The following is a 17,548-nucleotide window of genomic DNA, read 5'->3' on the forward strand; positions in this document are numbered from 1 at the left end:
ATCAATGACCTCTAACTGAATTTTATCTCTTCCCCTTTCTGTTCAGAATTCCAGGAGGCCTCATGTAACTGACATAAACAGAGGAGCTGATGTAGACCCCGAACAATTCTGCTTCTTCTGAAGTGAATATTTAGATGAGAATAGAAAATAGTTACAATGATTTTGAGTTAAATTTAATGTCTCAGGATATATCATTTCACATTTAATTCATAATTTTTATTTTAGATGCTGTGATTACATCTCACCAACAGCACATTGATCAGGTTTTTGTTGAGAATCATATTTGGAGAATCGCGCCATGATTCATCTGAACCAGACATGGATACCGCCCTGAAATACTTCATTGGAAGACTGACACCTCTGACAGTGCAGCACTCCTTCTACAGTACAGTATTGTGCCAGAGAGTCAGCCTAAATTACGTTCTCCACTCCACTTGTGTTGAGGTTCAAATCTACAAATTTTTGCCAGGACATAGTATCAAAGGAATTGAGCAAAGTCCACCATTCCGTTAGATCATTGCTGATCATCGATCTCAATGACAGGGGATTCTATGGTAAGCGGAAGAGATAAAATTTCCATAGCTACAGATGTGACACCTTCCTGGTGCCAGGATCAAGAATGTCATTGAGCAACTGCAGGATATTCTGAAGGGAAATTCTAATGGTGAATAAGAAACTAAATTAAACAATTAAACACCAACTTCCCATCTGTCTGTACAGAAAAAAAATACACGACTTCCCGGAAATGTTAAGGAAACAAAGGTCTTTTGGCAAGGAGGAATTGAAGGAAATTAGCAGTGGTGTTGAAGAAATTAATGGGAGTGGAGGCTGATAAATCTGTAGAGCCTGATAATCTACATCCCAAGGTGCTAAAAGAGTTGGCCAAGAAAATAGCAAATGAGTTGGTTGTCATCTTCCAAAATTCTGTAGCTTTTGGAGCAGTCCTGGCATATTGGAGGGTACAAGTGAAATCCCACTGTTTAAAAAGGAAGGAGAAATCCAGGAATTGGTTAGATGAACATCAGTAGTAGGGAAAATGCTGGAGAGTATCATAGAAATGTGATAACTTGAAACCCTTAGACACTTGAAAAATACCAACAGTAGTAAACAGAGTCAATATGGATTTATGAATATGAAATCATGCTTGACAAGCCTGTGTTTTATACTAACTAGTAGAATAGATAAGGGGAGAACCAGTGGATATGGTGCATTGAATTTTCAGAAAGCCATTGATAAAGTCACATAAGAGGTTATTGTGCAAGTAAAAGCACATGCAATTATATTAGCATTGACAGGAAAGAGAGTAGAAATCAATGGATTGTTTTTGAAATGAAAAGTAGTGGCAAGTGACATGCCATAGTGCGCAGTGTTTGGGCTTCAGCTATTCACAACACTTATTAAAAACTTGGATCAGGAAATCAAGTGTAATAGTTTCAAGTTTGCTGATGACACAAAACTAGGTGGGAGTGCGAGTGGTGACGAGAATGTAAAGTTGCTTCAGGACGATTTAGACAAGGTGAGTGATTGTCAAACACATGTCAGATGCAGTATAATGTAGATAAATGTCAAGTTGTCCACTTTAATATGAAAAACAGAATGGCAGAGTATTATTTAAATATTGATAGATTGGGAAAGGGGACCTCTGTGCCCTTGTACAGTGGTTATTGAATGCATGTGGATGCAGCAAGCAGTTGGGAAAGCAAATAGTGTGTTGGCCTTCATTGCAAGCGGGTTTGTGTACAAGAGCAAGGAGGTCTTACTGCAACTGTAATAGGGCCTTGGTGATTACACCCAGAGTATTGAGTACAATTTTAGTTTCCTTACCCAAAAGATATATTTACAATAAAAGGAGTGCAATGAAGACTCACTAGACTGATTCCTGGGGTGGCAGATTTGTCGTATGAGGAGAGTTTACGCCAATTGGGCCTGTATTCATTGGGTTTAGAAGAATGAGAGGGTATCTCATTGAAATGTATAACATTCTGGCAGGGATGGACAGATTGAATGCAGGGATGTTGTTTCCTTTGACTGGGAGGTTCAGAACAATGGGTGACAGTCTCAAGATACATTGCAGGTCATTTCCGGCTCAGATTAGGAGAAATGTCTCCACTCAGAGGGGTGAATCTGTGGAATTCTCTACCACATAAAGTTGTGGAGGTGAAGTCACTGAATACATTTTAAGTATTCATATTAAAGAAGTCGACAGATTTCTATAAACTAAAGATGTCAAGGGCTGTGGGGAGAGAGCAGGAGTTTGGTGTTGAGGTATAGGGTCAGCAACGATCATGTTGAATAGTGGAATGGGCTTGATGGTCCGAATGACCAACTTCTACTTTTATTCTCTATGTTCTTATGTTTCAAAGCAACTTCCTTGCACTATCTCCACGATTCCTGATGCCATTTATCTCCAGAAATTGATCACTTGCTGGTTTGAACCTTCTCAATGACTGAGCTTCCACAGCCCTTGGGGTAAAAAATTCTTAAGATTCACCACCCTCTGAGTGAATAAATTCCTCATCTTGGTTAGAAATGTTACCACATGAGGCAAGCTGACACATGGAACAGTTGAAAATTAAACAGTTAAACACTTTGTTTACTTTCAGATGAAAGCTGTAGTGTGTTGGCAGGAAGGAGCCTGTTAGTGATGGGCTAAACTCAGCGGAATATTTGTGAAGCAGGAACTCTGACGCATGTGGAGTTCACTCCCTAACATACATGTGGTCCCCCTGTACTTTATCATGTGTGGAGCCTGTATCTTAACAGGTGTGGTGTCATTGCCCTCAGGAGGGAAAGGAAGCAAACTAATCAGTAAAAGTAGTTATTTCTTAGGAAGGGAAGTGGAAAATCAATGAACCTTCACTTTTGGGTCACATCTATACTAATCCGTGCTAAAAGGCATAAGTCTTATCTCATTTTCTGCTAATCTTTAATATAGCTCAAAGACAATGTAACTTTATCTGTTACAATAAGGATTCTTTGTAATTTCTTATGAATTTTATATCATGTTTGGCATTTTCCTGTTATACATTTATTTATTATATACATGTGCACCATTGATAATGATATGACCTCCAGCAGTTGTAACCTAACTGGCAGTTGTTCTATCCTGTTGCGGACTTTTACAATGGGAGCCTTGTATGAAGCGTAACAGTACATCAATTTCTGTTACTCACTATAAACCACGGTGTGTTACAAATGCCTGTGACACTGTTGACTGAAGAGTTATATTTTCAAATCACCACTTAATTTTATATTCATTAAATTTGCTGCTAAAAGCTATGCAAGAAATAAAGTACGCAAGAAAAGATTGCTCAGCTTATATTCATAGATGCTTATTTTGATCTGGAATGAAATCAACAATAATGCTTCATGCAGTCACTGGGCAGAGTCTCTTGAAGAAAATACCATCTTCAAGGGATCATTGAAAATAATTCCTGTGGCACCTGACACTGCATGATATCCCATAATTATTTCTTTATTCTGCGTCAGATGTTGCACTTGTTTCAAGTAACGTGTACGTTTAAGCAATGTTTCACAAAAACAAATTTCTTTGAAGAGCAAGCGATAGTTGACAAAAACAGAGATAGTTGCAAACTACCATTACAGTTGTGAAGAAATTAAATTTTAATAATTGCCTGAATGAAGGATGGATACCACGGATGCACCAAACATACCAAGTCAATTTGCACAAAAGTGCTCTGCTCTAGTGTCAGAATTCTGACTAGCCATTGAAAAGGTTCAGCAAGACCCAGTTACACTGCACAAACATGAACTGACTGCCCCTCTGTCAAACATGTGGGCAAAAATTGTTGAGAAGTCTTTTGCCATAAATGCAGCACTGAAAATTGTATCACAGCCAAAGAGCAGTCCTTCATGCTCTTCAGAGCAAATGACAACTGCAGACGACGCTGAGTCCATTTCTAAGAAGCAGGCGGGAAACATTGACATTTCACCCTCAAGTTCAGTAGGCACATATACAGGTTCTGTGGTTCAAGTGTATTATGAAAGAGGTCCAAGATCTCCATTGTTGACTTTTGTTGAGAATCGCTTGTTATTTGATTTCCATCTGGTGCTTTCTGTCCATAACGTTGAGTACATCATCTAAAATCGAAGGTCCGAGATCCAGCTGAAGGGAGAGCAGTGAGCCGGTGAGATTGAGGAGGGTATCCTCCGATGAATTGTTCATTCTTGTCATTCCACACTGTATAGTGCTATGAGTGGAATCTTCCTCCATGATTTTACACTCTCTAGATTGTCCAAGAAACTTATGCGAGTGATTGATGCTGGCTTCACCATTCTGTAATATCATTGGACACTTCTTCACTTCTACTCCTTCTGTATTAATGTGCCCATTCCCACAGTGCTCATCCTTTTCTGGCATATGCTGCTCAGTGGCTGGGTGGAGTCGAGGGGGCTTGGGAGGGGCTGAGAAATCCCGCTTTGAAACAAAGGTTACAGCAGTTAGTAGAGGAAGATTGAGCGCTTGAGATCCACCAATGCTAGGAAGCGATATGGCATTCTTCAGCACAGGTGAGGGCATCTCAGAGAAAGTAGAATTTGGGGTACTGTTTGCCCTTGAGAATTCACTGTGCCCTCCGTATTCACTAAGCTTTGCCTGACCTTGATTTCCAGGCAACAGGTCATACTTCCCTTGGAGAAATGAAATGTCCCCAAAAACGTCATGCTCCCCTCCATTGCCAATGTGAATGGTGTGGCGGAAGTCTCCAAGAGGAGGGCTGATCATGTCAGGGGACAAAATGTCCCTCAGCTTAAATTTCTTGCCTTTCTTGTTGTTGGTTGTTTTCAGGTAAATTGGTGTTTTGGCTGGCATCTCTCAGGCAGGGTTAGGAAAATGTCCAGATACATCCAATTTTCCTCACAGGTACCAATAAAAATCTTCCAAGTGAAAAGGCTTCAGGTTCCGTCTCCTCTGCTTCTTTGCACTGAATTATTATTATTTTGAAGAGAAACCAATCTCATTGCCAGCTTATGAAGCCTTTTCAGCTTCTGACAGGTATTCTTTCTTCTACAGTGAAAGAGAAGGAAGACAAACACAAACGTGGGTAGCTCTATAAAATCTGATGTCCTTGTTGGTTATATGACTCAAAACCTGGAACGGCTGGCTCCCTGACAAACACGAGGTGATCTGTGTAAGGAAATCAAACAGACAATGAGCATGTTAATCAAACAAACTGCAAACTGACTACGTCAACTTCATTCAATGAGAGAATGGTAGCATATTCATGATGCTACGAGGTTTGTGATCCAAAGCCCTGGGCTATTTCTTCAGATTCACACATTCAAATCTTGCTATGCAAGCTGGAGGAATTTAAATTCAGCAATTGATATATATGGAAGAACAAGCTAATCTCTCTATGGGTGCAAAACTGTAGGGAGAAAACAATGGCATAGTGGCAATGTCATTGGATTAATAATCTGGAATTTTAGGCTAATATTGTGAATATGGGTTCTAATCCCACAACAGCAGCTGGTGTAATTTAAATTAAATTAATAAATCAAAAACTGAAAGTTAACCTCAGTAATGATGACCATGAAATCGTCATTATTATAAAAAAACCATCTGAATTAGTAATGTTCTCCAAGGGAGGATATCTGCTATCTTTAAATTGAGACAGGTGAATGTGTAACAAGGCCTGGCTACCCTCAAGCATCAGTCACTGACAGTAAGTGTGCAGGTCCAGCAGGCAATAAAGAAGGCAAACTGTATGCTGGCCTTCATAGTGAGAATATTGTGTGCAGTTTTGATTTTCTTATCTGAGGAAGGATGTTCTTGTTATAGAGGGAGTGTAGCGAAGTTTCACCAAATTGATTCCTGGGATAGCAGGTCTGATGTATGAGGAGAGATTGAGTCAGTTAGAATTGTAGTCACTGGAGTTTAGAAGAATGAGGTGGATGTCATAGGAACCTGTAAAATCCTAACAGAACTTGACAGGTTAGATGCAGGAAGTATGTTCTCAGTGGTGGGGGAGTCCAGAACCAGGGGCCACAGCTTAAGGATAAGGGGTAAACCTTTTGAAACCGAGGTGAGGAGAAATTTCTTCATCCAGAGACTGGCAAGCCTATGGAATTTCCTACCACAGAAAGCAGTTGAGGCCAAAGCATTATTTTGTTTTCAAAAAGGAGGTAGATATAACTCTTGTGGCTGAAGGGATCAAGGGATACGGGGGTTGGGGCGGGGGGGAGGGGGGGGTGCGGGGCGGGGAGGGGAATGGGGGGGTTCCAGGATTAGGCTGTTGAGCTTAATGATCAGCCTGGTGGAGCAGGCTTGGGGGAGTCAAATGGCCTACTCCTGCTCCTATCTTCTATGTTTCTAGTTACCAAATCTAAGCTATGCGTGACTCCAGACTCATGGCAATATGATTATCTCTAATTGTCCTTTGAAATGTCCTGGCAAGCCACTCAGTTGTATCAAACTGCTACTAAATACAGCACTGTAGTTGTATCATACAAACTACAACTGTTCAAGAACATGGCTCAAGGGCAATTAAAACTAGGCAGTAAATACTGGTTTTACCCATAATTCTGGTGTTGTACAACAAATTAAATATAAATTTGATAAATGGGAGAGTTTGCTTTAATGAAAGTTTGTTAACTCATTTCCTTCTTGCTTATCCATTAACTTAAATGTATTATGGTGGTTCAATATTACTCATAGAATGATACAGCACAAATTGGGGCCTTTCAGCTCAGTGTGCTTATGCTGTCTCCTTGAAATTATTACCTCTATTCCTGATTTTCCCCTCTTGATTGTAAAAGTTTGCCTTTACTATTCTTCCAATTTTATTTTGAACATTTCTATTAAACCTGCGTACTCAAATCTTTCTAGAATGTAAAATGTTTCTTTTCATCTCATCTTTGGTTCTTCTGTCAATTACTTTAAATCTGTGTTCTTTGATTACCAACCCTTCTTCTGGTGGAAACAGTTCCTCCTTATTTACTTCCTCAAAACTCTCCCGTTATTTTGAGCACTAGAGTTAAATCTCCCCTGAGCCTCACTACTCTAAGCAGAATTTTATTCACTCACTCAGGGTTGCTAAAACACACTCACTCAGTTATTGTCAGGAGTTCAGTTTTGAAAACAGGTTCTCTGTTGGGCTGTCTTATTGAACATCTGCATTGTGAAGGTGACAATGCATTTGAGTGACTCACCACAGCAGAAGGTAATAATGATTTACAGCACACACGCCTCATTCAGCACAAAATTGTTGTAACTGTAGGCACAGCTGCAGCCTTTCCATACAGCTAAAAGCTTCATTAAAAGCTTCAAGTTGACTGAAACAATAGCTGCAGCAGTTTAATCAACTAGTAACATTTTTTTCCTGGTCTGAGCTGTTAGTGATCTCAAATAAGTCAATGATGTGGCACTACAAATTGCCATGAGTGATTCCTGACACTGCAGAAGTGTTGAATAAAAACAGACTTGGTTCCTGTTTGCAATTGTTACCTAGTGATTAAAACTGGAACGTAAGAGAAATAACAACAGGGAGAATGAGAACTTCCAAAAACTGAGCCTGACATATTCATTGTTGCAATATTAATTTGAACTGCAAGGGAGAATGAGACAATGTTAAATATTTTTCTCTTACAGAAGTATTCTGATGTTTTCACTGTGAGGGAACAAGACTTAACAAGACACAACATAATAGAATGGAGACTTTGATGCCTATTGGGATAGGTAAACACTGAATCAGAGATACATTCAGGGTTATAAGAGTCAGATTTGGACAGAACAGGATGCGGTTGAAGGGAAGGACACAATCCTTCAGATGCATAAGAGAAACAGCAATGGATCAGTAACTTGAGAAGACGAATGAGAAGCATCAGAGGCACAATGTGTAGGAGAAACTGATAAGAAATAACTTGAGAAAGGAGAGGTCAAAGGCAAAGTTAAAGAAAGGGAAAATCAGATAAAACAAAGCAAAAACAAAGCATTTATTTTTGTTCCCTAATTAATGAAATGCTAGGGTTCTAAAGAGATAAGTAATTTACTCTTATATAACTGGTTTCACATCCTCAGCCGCACATCAAAGTACTTCACATCCAGTGAATTAATTCTGAAATATAGACATTATTTTTCAATAGAATGTAACATCCAATGTTTTGAGTAACTAGGGCCCATTTACAGAAATGAGGCAATGGCCAGTTAAGCTTCATTGCTGATTATTGTTTCTATCCTCAATGACTGGTGCCACAGTCAACCATACTAAACACAGTCAGAGAAGGAAAGCTCCCTGTATTACTCACATTGGCTTCCCCCAATTTGTAAATCTGTCAGAAGTAAGCAGTGAAATACTACTCAAATTTACTGTGCTTTGGTGCTTTCAGTGCAGAGCAGCTCTTTCTAGCAGTACATCATTTGGGGAATTTATTGGCAGCCTGAGGAGGTGCTACCCATCAGCCATTAAGCTGAATTACTATCTGATTTTTTTAGCTAATGGTTCAGATAAATGTTAAAGGTCCCAGATAGTACTTCAGGCCTCATTCTTCCTTCATCCAAAATCAAGACAGACAAAACTAAGCATTCATGTCATTCAGAGCAAAAACAGGCATTCAACATAGCTGATCTACGGCAGTCATTATTTCACACAAGTCTTTATTCCACTCTAATTACTACGCTGTCCCATATCCCTATTTTCCTCTCCCTCATACATATAGAGTCATAAAGATGTACAGGATGGAGACAGACCCTTCGGTCCAACTCATCCATGCTGACCAAATATCCTAGATTATACCAATCCTGTTTTTAAATGCATTGGCATTGCGGTGGCACAGAGGTTCAGTGGTTAGCACTGCTGCCTCACAAAGCCAGGGACCCAGGTTCCATTCCAGTCTTGGGCAGCAGTTTGTGTGGATATTGCACATTCTCTTTGTGTCTGTGTGGGTTTCCGCCGGGTGCTCCAGTTTCCTCCCACAGTCCAAAGATGTGCAGTTTAGGTGGACTGGCCATGCTTAATTGCCACAGTGTCTCAGGAGGTGTAGGTTGGGTAGATTGGCCATGGGGGGAGGGGGTGTGTAGGGGTACAGGGATAGGGCAAGTCTGGGTGGGATGCTCTTCTGAAAGTCAGTATGGACTTGTTGGACCAAATGGCCTGTTTCCACACTGTAGGGGTTCTATGGTATCTGCTGCAAACACTCCAAGAGACAGTAAGTTTCACATTCTCATCAATCTGTGAAGTGACAGGAGTTATTTTGGTGAATGGGTGAGACCAGGCACTAAATAAATGCTGTGCAGACACATCTGTTTGAAAGTCTGGATTTAGTGTGCCATTTTGGGCCTGTTTGCTGATTACCATAATTTGAATCAAGCACTAATTAAATATAATTTTCATTCACATGTGGAGTCCTACAGATGCCCAATGATTTGGAACATAAATACTAATTTTCTTTAAGTGAAATCCCCAGAAAATTTTCAGAATAAATGTTAACAAGAGTGCTAATGATATCTTGATGGTGTCTCAGAAAGTTTCCAGCAACGTATCAAATGTTCTTATGGAAGCTCCAGCAGAAAGTGAATAGTAAAAAGTATTTACCCTGCAATGACTAGTTCATTCCAAACCACCCTATCATTGTCAGGTCAAGTGCCAGCCACTATAATGTCCTGCATCTTTATTAATGAGCTCTGTTAAGAAATTTTTAGCAGCAATCACGTAATTTCCAAACCTTTACACTTTGCTTGTGTAAGCTTCACTTCCTGAATCAAGATGGAATCCTACACTTTTAACAACCTAAACCAATGTTCTCAATGAAGGCCTCTCCCTTGGAGACTGTTTAATGCCTGAAGTATTCATGGGCAATCATTCCCATCACTCCTGATTTCTGTGTTTGATCTGTTCGCGGTCATTGGAAATATGGCCCTTTGTTCTGAACTCACTCATGACTTTCTCCACATTAACTCTTCAGAGTTCCTCGTTACTTTCAAGATCTCCACTGGGTCTTCTTTAAGTCTCTTTTTTTCAGAAAAGGAACCTCAATACGACTTCTACCTGTCCAGACATCAATATTCTTTTTGTCAGAAATGATCTAAATGTGGCCCAACTAAGGTTAAGTGCAAATTTAATATTATCCCTTTGCTTTTACATTCTTGTCTTTAAATATGAACCCAGCACTTTGTTTACACGCTGAATGACCTTAAAAACTCACATTGGTACTTTTTGTAACCAATGTATTATACTCCCAAACTCATTCAGACTTATTCCTCCTATTAAAGTGAGCCAAATCACCACAGTAAAATGTATTTTCCTATTTCGAGAACCCAATTTCAAACCAGTATGCACCTCATTCCTGGCAACCTTCTGGAAGTATGTGTCTGAGTAATTGATGTGCACTTGCTTCTCTAGAGGTTGGATTGTGAGTATGATTGTAATCCTAGGCAGACTAGATTGGACTGTGTTGTCTTTTGACAAATATGCACCTGTACTCCAGGAATGCATCATTGAGTCTTTGGCAGTGTTGCATCTGATTTTACTGTTGCATGGAATTAACTTAAATCTGTCAATCTTTGAGCCATTGAAGCTTACAGCATAGAAATTGTTGACCATTTGACCCAATGCCTATGTAGGCTGCTTGCTACAGCATTCCAAAACTCATCCCATGGCTCTGCACTCATCACATCAACTTGCCTCTTGCTTTGAATGAATCCATTTTATGTTTGTGGGTCTAACTCCCTGAAGCACTGGTTTTCAAATGTTTTTGCCTGAAGGATCACTTGTGAAATGGATTAGTAATCATGGAAATCATATCAAAATTGTAACAGCTATACCATTAGAATACTAATAAAAACAGTATGTGTATGTAGAGTATTGTTTTCTATTCATTTGTGGGATGTGGGTGTTGCTTGCTGGCCAGCATTTCTTGCCCAACCCTAGTTGCCCTTGAGAAGGTGGTGGTGAGCTGCTTTCTTGAACCGCTGCAGTTCTCCTGCTGTAGGTTGACCCACAATGCTATTAGGGAGGGAATTCCACGATTTTGACCCAGCAACAGTGAAGGAACAGTGATATATGGTGAGTGGCTTCGAAGGGAACTTGGAGGTGGTGGTGTTCCCATATGTCTGCTGCTCTTGTCCTTCTAGATGGAAGTGGTCATGGGTTTGGAAGGTGCTGTCTGAGAATCTTTGGTGAATTTCTGCAGTGCATCTTGTAGATAGTATACACTACTGCTACTAAGCATCGGTGGTGGAGGGAGTGGATGCTTGTGGATGTAATGCCAATCAAGCGGGCTGTTTTGTCCTGGATGGTATCAGGTTTCATGAGTGTTGTTGGGGCTGCACTCATCCAGGCAAGTTGGGCATATTCCACCATACTCCTGACTTGTGCCTTGTGATGGTGGACAGGCTTTCAGGGGTCAAGAGTTGAGTTACTCACTACAGCATTCCTAGCTTCTGGCCTGCTCTTGTAGCCACTGTGTTTATGCGGTGACTCCAGTTGAGTCTCTGGTCAATGATAACTCCCAGAATGTTGATAGTGGGGGATTCAGTGATGATAACACCATTGTACATCAAGGGATGGTGGTTAGATTGTCTCTACAGGTGATGGTCATAGCCTGGCATTTGTGTGGTGCGAATGTCACTTGCTACTGGTCAGCCCAAGCCTGGATATTGTCCAGACTTGTTGCATTTGAACATGGACTGCTTCAGTATCTGAAGAGTCACGAATGGTCCTGAACATTGTGCAATCATTGGCGAACATCCCCACTTCTGACCTTATAATAGAGGTAAAGTCATTAATGAAGCAGCTGACGATGGTTGGGCCAAGGACACTACCCTGAGGAACTCCTGCAGAGATGTCTTGGAGCTGAGATGAATGACCTCCAACAACCATGTATCAGGTATGACTCCAACCACCAGAGAGTTTGCAGACTGATATGCATTGATTCCAGTTTTGCTAGGGTTCCTTGATGCCACACTCACCTCACCTCTGGAATTCAGCTCTTTTGTCTATGTTTGAACCAAGGCTGTAATGAGGTCAGGAGCTGAGTGGCCCTGGCAGAACCCAAACTGGTTGTCACTGAGAAGGTTATTGCTGAGCAGGTGCTGCTTCATAGCACTGTTGAAGACACCTTCCATCACTTTACTGATGATTGAGAGTAGACTGTTGAGGTCGTAATTGGCCGGGTTAGATTTGTCCTACTTTGTGTGTACAGGACATACTTGGGCAATTTTCCACATTGTCGGGTAGATACCAGCATTGTAACTGTACTGGAACAGCTTGGCTAGGGGAGCGGCAAGTTCTGGAGCAGAAGTCTTCAGTACTATAGCCAGAATGCTGTCAGGGCCCATAGCCTTTGCAGCATCGAGTGTCTCCAACCGTTTCTTGATATCACGTGGAGTGAACTGAATTGAATTAGCTGAAGACTGGTATCTGTAATGCTTGGGACCCACTGGAGGAGGCCGAGATGGATCATCCACTTGGCACTTCTGCCTGAATGTTGCTGCGAATACTTTAGCCTTATCTTTTGCACTGATGTGCTAGGCTCTTCCATCATTGAGGATAGGGATATTTGTGGAGCCTCCTCCTCCAGAGAGTTGTTTAATTGTCCACCACCATTCACTACTGGATGTGGCAAGACTGCATGGCTTAGATCTGATCTGATGGTTGTGGGATCGCTTAGCTCTGTCTATCACTTGCTGCTTTTACTGTTTGGTGTGCAAGTATCCTGTTTCACAGCCTCACCAGGTTGATACCTCATCTTCAGGTATGTCTGGTGCTGCTCCTGGCATGCCCTCCTGCACTCTCCATTGAACCGGTGTTCATCCCCTGGCTTGATGGTAATGGTTGAGTGGGGGATATGCTGGGCCATAAGTTAACAGATTGTGCTGGAGTACAGTTCTGCTGCTGTTGATGGCCCACAGCGCCTCATGGATGCCCAGTCTTGAGATGCTAGATCTGTTGAAGTCTGTCCCATTTAGCACAGTGGTAGTGCCAGACAACACGATGAAAGTTATTATCAATGTGAAAGCGGGACTCCGCAAGGACTGTGAGATGGTCACTCTTACCGATACTGACAGGGACAGATGTAACTGCATCTGTAATACTTCTATAGAAATGACATTTACTTGATCAGTAAGGGAATCAAGGGTTATGAGAAAAGGCAAGAAAGTGGATATGAGGAGCGTGTTTGATCAGCCATGATCTTATTGAATGTCTAAGGAGGCCCAAGGGGCCAGTTAGCCTTTTTCTATGTTATAGATATTGGTGAGGTTGGTATGTCTGCTTCCCACTGCAATAGTTTGCCTATCCTTGCACATTCCCCTCAAGTGGGACAGCCAACCTTCTGTGTTGCCTACTTGGCTATCACCCTCCACTTCCATAGTCTGTATGGAGAACTACAGTCTATATTTATAACAGGTTATCCCAATTTTCAGATTTTGCTAGTTCAAATATTGGCCCATTTAAGAGTCTGGACACATGGAGATTAGGGTTCTAGTCTCTGAACGCTAGGCTGACATCCAACAAGGTAAGTTTGACTAATAAATATTTACAGCACAGGAGGCTTTTCAGCTTACCATATCTGCACCACTCAACAAAGATCTGACTAAACAAATCCTGTTTTCCAACTTTTGCCCATAGCCCTGGAGGCTATGAAAATACATGTAAATACATTAATGTTGCTTGAATGATACAAGAGTTCCTGAATCCATCATCCTTTCAGACAGTGAGTTCCAGATTCCCACCACCCTCTTGAGTGAAAAAGATTCTCTCAATTCTCCTTTTAGCCTTCTGCCTCTTAAATGTTTTCCCCTGGTTATTGACCCCTCTACCAATGGAAAAAGTGCTTTTTTATCCACACCCCTCGTAATCTTATTGATATTATCTAACTAATCTGCTCAGAGATATTATTACACAACTCTGGAGCAAGTGGGACTTGAACCTGGGCCTCCTGGCTCAGAGGTAGAGACATGTTTATCAGGTCTCTTCTCAACTTTCGCTGCACCAAGGTAAACAGCCCCAGCCTGTTCAATTTCTCCTTATAGCTCAGACCCACCAGCCTGGGCAGCACCCCGGTAAATCTCCTCTGTACCCTTTCTAGAATGGGAATGGAATGGCAAGTCTCTCCATACATCTAGCCAGTTTCCCTGCAAAAAGTGAAGTTCAGCTTTCCGTCTGTTTATTGAGAAAACATCTTTGTTATGGAAACAACACACCTGTTGCATGTAAAAGCAAGAAGGAAATGGTCTCATCTGCTGCTTGGCATTGAAGTGAAAGAGGAGGAAAATGAAGAAGAGAAAGGAAGTGCCAACAGATACCTTCGTTTCTACTCCCTGAAGGTGGGCACAAGCAGAGGCTTTAGATCCCTGAAGAGCCCTGTTTTAACTGGCTCTTTGGATAATTAGGTTCCCAAAGAAGGATCATGGAAAGAGGTTCTCATGCTTCAATTTCTACCCTCAGGTATCCAACATATAAAAAGCTAGGCCATTGGTAAAGTCTGAGGTACAGAGTATAAGCCAGTAAAATCAGCTTCTAAATACAATGAGAGGAAGAGAAAAGTGACATTGTTGTGATGCAGTTTACAGTTGGTTAGTCATAATGGATAAGCTCAGTGCTAAGAAATATGACATAAAAGAATTTGCAAAACTTTTTGAATCTCTTGTTCACTTTTCTTTTACTGTTATCTATTTAATCCAGAAGTGAACAACTAATTGAGGGAAATTTCAATTTAGGAATAGAAGACGCAGGAAAGCAACAGCTAATGACTCCATGAAAGTCCATTCTGTTGGTCCCCTAACATCTCAACTGCATTTTCCTTAAGTTTGTATCTCTGTCAGTGCCTTAACACATTGTTAGATATCTATGTGAGAAGCCTTTCTGATAAGTATTTTAAATCGGGGATTATTTTATTATTCCGAAAGAGCTAGAAACTAATTACTTTGTAAATATATAATCCATGGTGGCACGTTCACTGCTGCACCACAATCAGTGTCTGGTAATAATGTGTCAGTCTATCAGTCCATAATCCGTGTGGAAAACTGAAAGAAGTATTTCCATTAGCCTCCAGCAATTTGAGTCAAAAGTGTGATTATTTCTTACTTACTGGAACCAGAAGTCATGACAGAGCAACTTAAATTAATGAATGTTAGAATATAGTAGATGACAAAGGAGGCTGCTTGGTCTGTCAAATCTAGCAATGGCAATAACTGACATCTTTTAGATTGCTCAAGCTCCAGTAATTTATTTTCCAAAGTACAATATTGTTCCAAATCAATTCAATTCTTTGGCTACAAACTCGACAGTTATACAAATTTGGTCAAGTCTAAATGGAGCAGAAACGTGGACACAGCATTGACATGGACAGATTTCCCCTGCAATTTTTTAAAGGTTATACAAGTACGGTTACACAGTTTCTAAACAAGAGCAGATGCAAATCACATTGGATTCTTATATTTAAGTTCCAGCGTTATGTAAAAGAAGCTGACTTCTCCAAATTAACTGGCAGTCCAGGTGGCCTCTGTGACGAGAGAAACCTATGTCGCCTGACCCAGAGCGTTTTGCACCCACAGTATTTAGTTTCACACATACAGCATTCATGTTACGGAGCGTGCTGAAAGCGCTTATCTAAAGAAGTTAGTAAGAACTGCCGATGCTGGAGACTGAGACACAGTGTGGAGCTGGAAGAACACAGTTTATCCAATCTGTTCCTGCGCATTAGCTAAAACAACATTTAAAGCTTCAGAAACAAAACTTCATTTTGCCTTAACTTTAAAAACTTTTGGGTTTTTTTCCCGTATTTTGCGTTATTATCCTCATCTATTTAATCCAAACTGCCCTAGCAAGGGTAAACCATCGGCTGAGGTACTCACACTTGGTAAAATCTCCGTAACGAGTTGAGGGCAGTGAATCATTTGGTTTTGAGGTAGCGTTTAGTTGATAGATTAGGAAATTCTTTTATATCCTGCTTTAACTCAAACAGATCCCTAGCTAAGCAGAAAGAAATCAGCTGTCAATCATACTCAAGATGGGAAGTGGGAGCGAAATGAAGAAAAAAGACTTACGGGTCTTCCCAGAGCCTTGAAGGAATGATGTTAAATATTTTCCATTATCCTGCCGATTTGTCCTTTAGAGAGAGATTCCTCTTTGCTGGGTGCTGAAGCAGTCGAAAGTCAAATCCCCAGAGCAAGGTCTGGCAGCGTGAGCTCCCTGAAGTTAGTGGTGCGCGTAGGGTGTGTGTGTCTGCAGAACTGAACAGTCAATTTCAGTGGCAGCAGGCCAGATGCTGAAGCCACCCTTAGTTCCTGACAAGCGGCGTCCACCTGTGTCTGTCTATCACATCCACGTCAGTTGGGAACAGTTTTTTTTCCCTGATGCTATCTGTACCTCCCTAGAGCCAAACAGCTGGGAGGGGAAAGAAGTGGATTGAAGGCAAATCTTTTTGGATTTATTTGCCTGTCAAGTGGCTGACAGTAGGGAAGATAACATTCGGGGAGAGCTGCAGGTACCATGTGAAATCAACTTCTGCAGCGTGAAGGGAGCCCGTTAAATATGTTAAAGCAAAGAGAAGCTGGTGCAATGAACTGTCCTACCCCCTCGGGCACAAAGCAAGACACATCACAAGCTCTGCTACACTCTGGGATGGGTGTGTGAGCTGAGGAAATGGGGAGTAATACTGAAAACTTGGAGTTCTGGATCAAATTGCTGGAGCAGTTAATAATTACAGTCTTAAACAATTCAAAAGTGAACTCAACACTTAACTTGGATCCGCTCGAAAATGCTTGAAACTAAAAGTTCCGTGTAATCAAAATATGCTTAGCGTGAATATAATTATACAGTCAAGTCAATTGAAAACAAAGCAATATTTTTCAGTTTATAATCCAGTCCGGGTTGTCGAAATGATTTGAGATTCCAACTCCTATCCAGTGTTTACACAGTCAGAATATATTTGTACTGTGGTAATGTGCTGGGTTAATGTAAATGTAATGGAAACACATACATAAATTCATATTAACACAGTCGGAATACCCAGAGTCTAAAAGAAAACTAAAAGAAAATTATAACGACTGAAGGAGTGAAGTTGATTATAATTAGTTGAAACTCACTGTGGCAAACCCAAGCGATCTGGTCCCAGAAACATAGGGTGGTGCTGAGGTTTAGAATGAAGGTGTTGTAAAAAGCCTGAAAAGAATATTTAAATATTTTTTGTATAATGAATCTGGCAACATATTGCATTTATATTGTGTTTTTAACATAAAAACAAACTCCAGGCACTTTGTGAAGAGAAGCTCAGCTACAACTGAGTTTTTAAAAAATACGTTTGAGCTTGTCTCAAAGTGCACCCTTTGCTTACTTCAAATCTAGATGAGATGCCACGAAAAGAATTCACTTTCTTCTGGCTGCAGGATCAAGAAACCATGGTTTAGCTCAAACATATGGGAATCGGGGGCGGGGGAGGAGGGGGAAACTCTCCTCCGATTGGAGTCTGGCACAGAAGAACATGGTTGTGGTAGTCAGAGGTCAGTCATCTGAGCTCCGGGATATCAGTGCAGGAATTCCTGTGGTGTCTTTGACCTATCTTCAACTGCTCCATCAATAACCTTCCC

The 17,548-nt window shown here is 41.0% G+C and overlaps 1 protein-coding gene across 1 annotated transcript; it reads right to left on the reverse strand.

Annotated features, from left to right (window-relative positions):
- Positions 1-3,028: 3,028 nt before the first annotated feature.
- cdc42ep3 (CDC42 effector protein (Rho GTPase binding) 3) lies at positions 3,029-16,534 on the reverse strand. The gene is made up of 2 exons (XM_020531597.2): positions 16,007-16,534; positions 3,029-5,146 (listed from the first exon to the last, which is right to left on the reverse strand). Exon 2 carries the CDS (start codon positions 4,829-4,831, stop codon positions 4,052-4,054), a length of 780 nt encoding a protein of 259 aa, XP_020387186.2. The 5' UTR covers positions 4,832-5,146; positions 16,007-16,534; the 3' UTR covers positions 3,029-4,051.
- Positions 16,535-17,548: the final 1,014 nt, after the last annotated feature.

This window comes from Rhincodon typus, chromosome 5 (genome assembly GCF_021869965.1).
Source record: "Rhincodon typus isolate 14 chromosome 5, sRhiTyp1.1, whole genome shotgun sequence".
In the NCBI taxonomy this organism is placed as follows: Eukaryota; Metazoa; Chordata; class Chondrichthyes; order Orectolobiformes; family Rhincodontidae; genus Rhincodon; species Rhincodon typus.

Coding starts and splice junctions, on each gene's coding strand:
- cdc42ep3 (XM_020531597.2), bottom strand. CDS start 4,831: ATGCCAGCCAAAACACCAATTTACCTGAAAACAACCAACAACAAGAAA.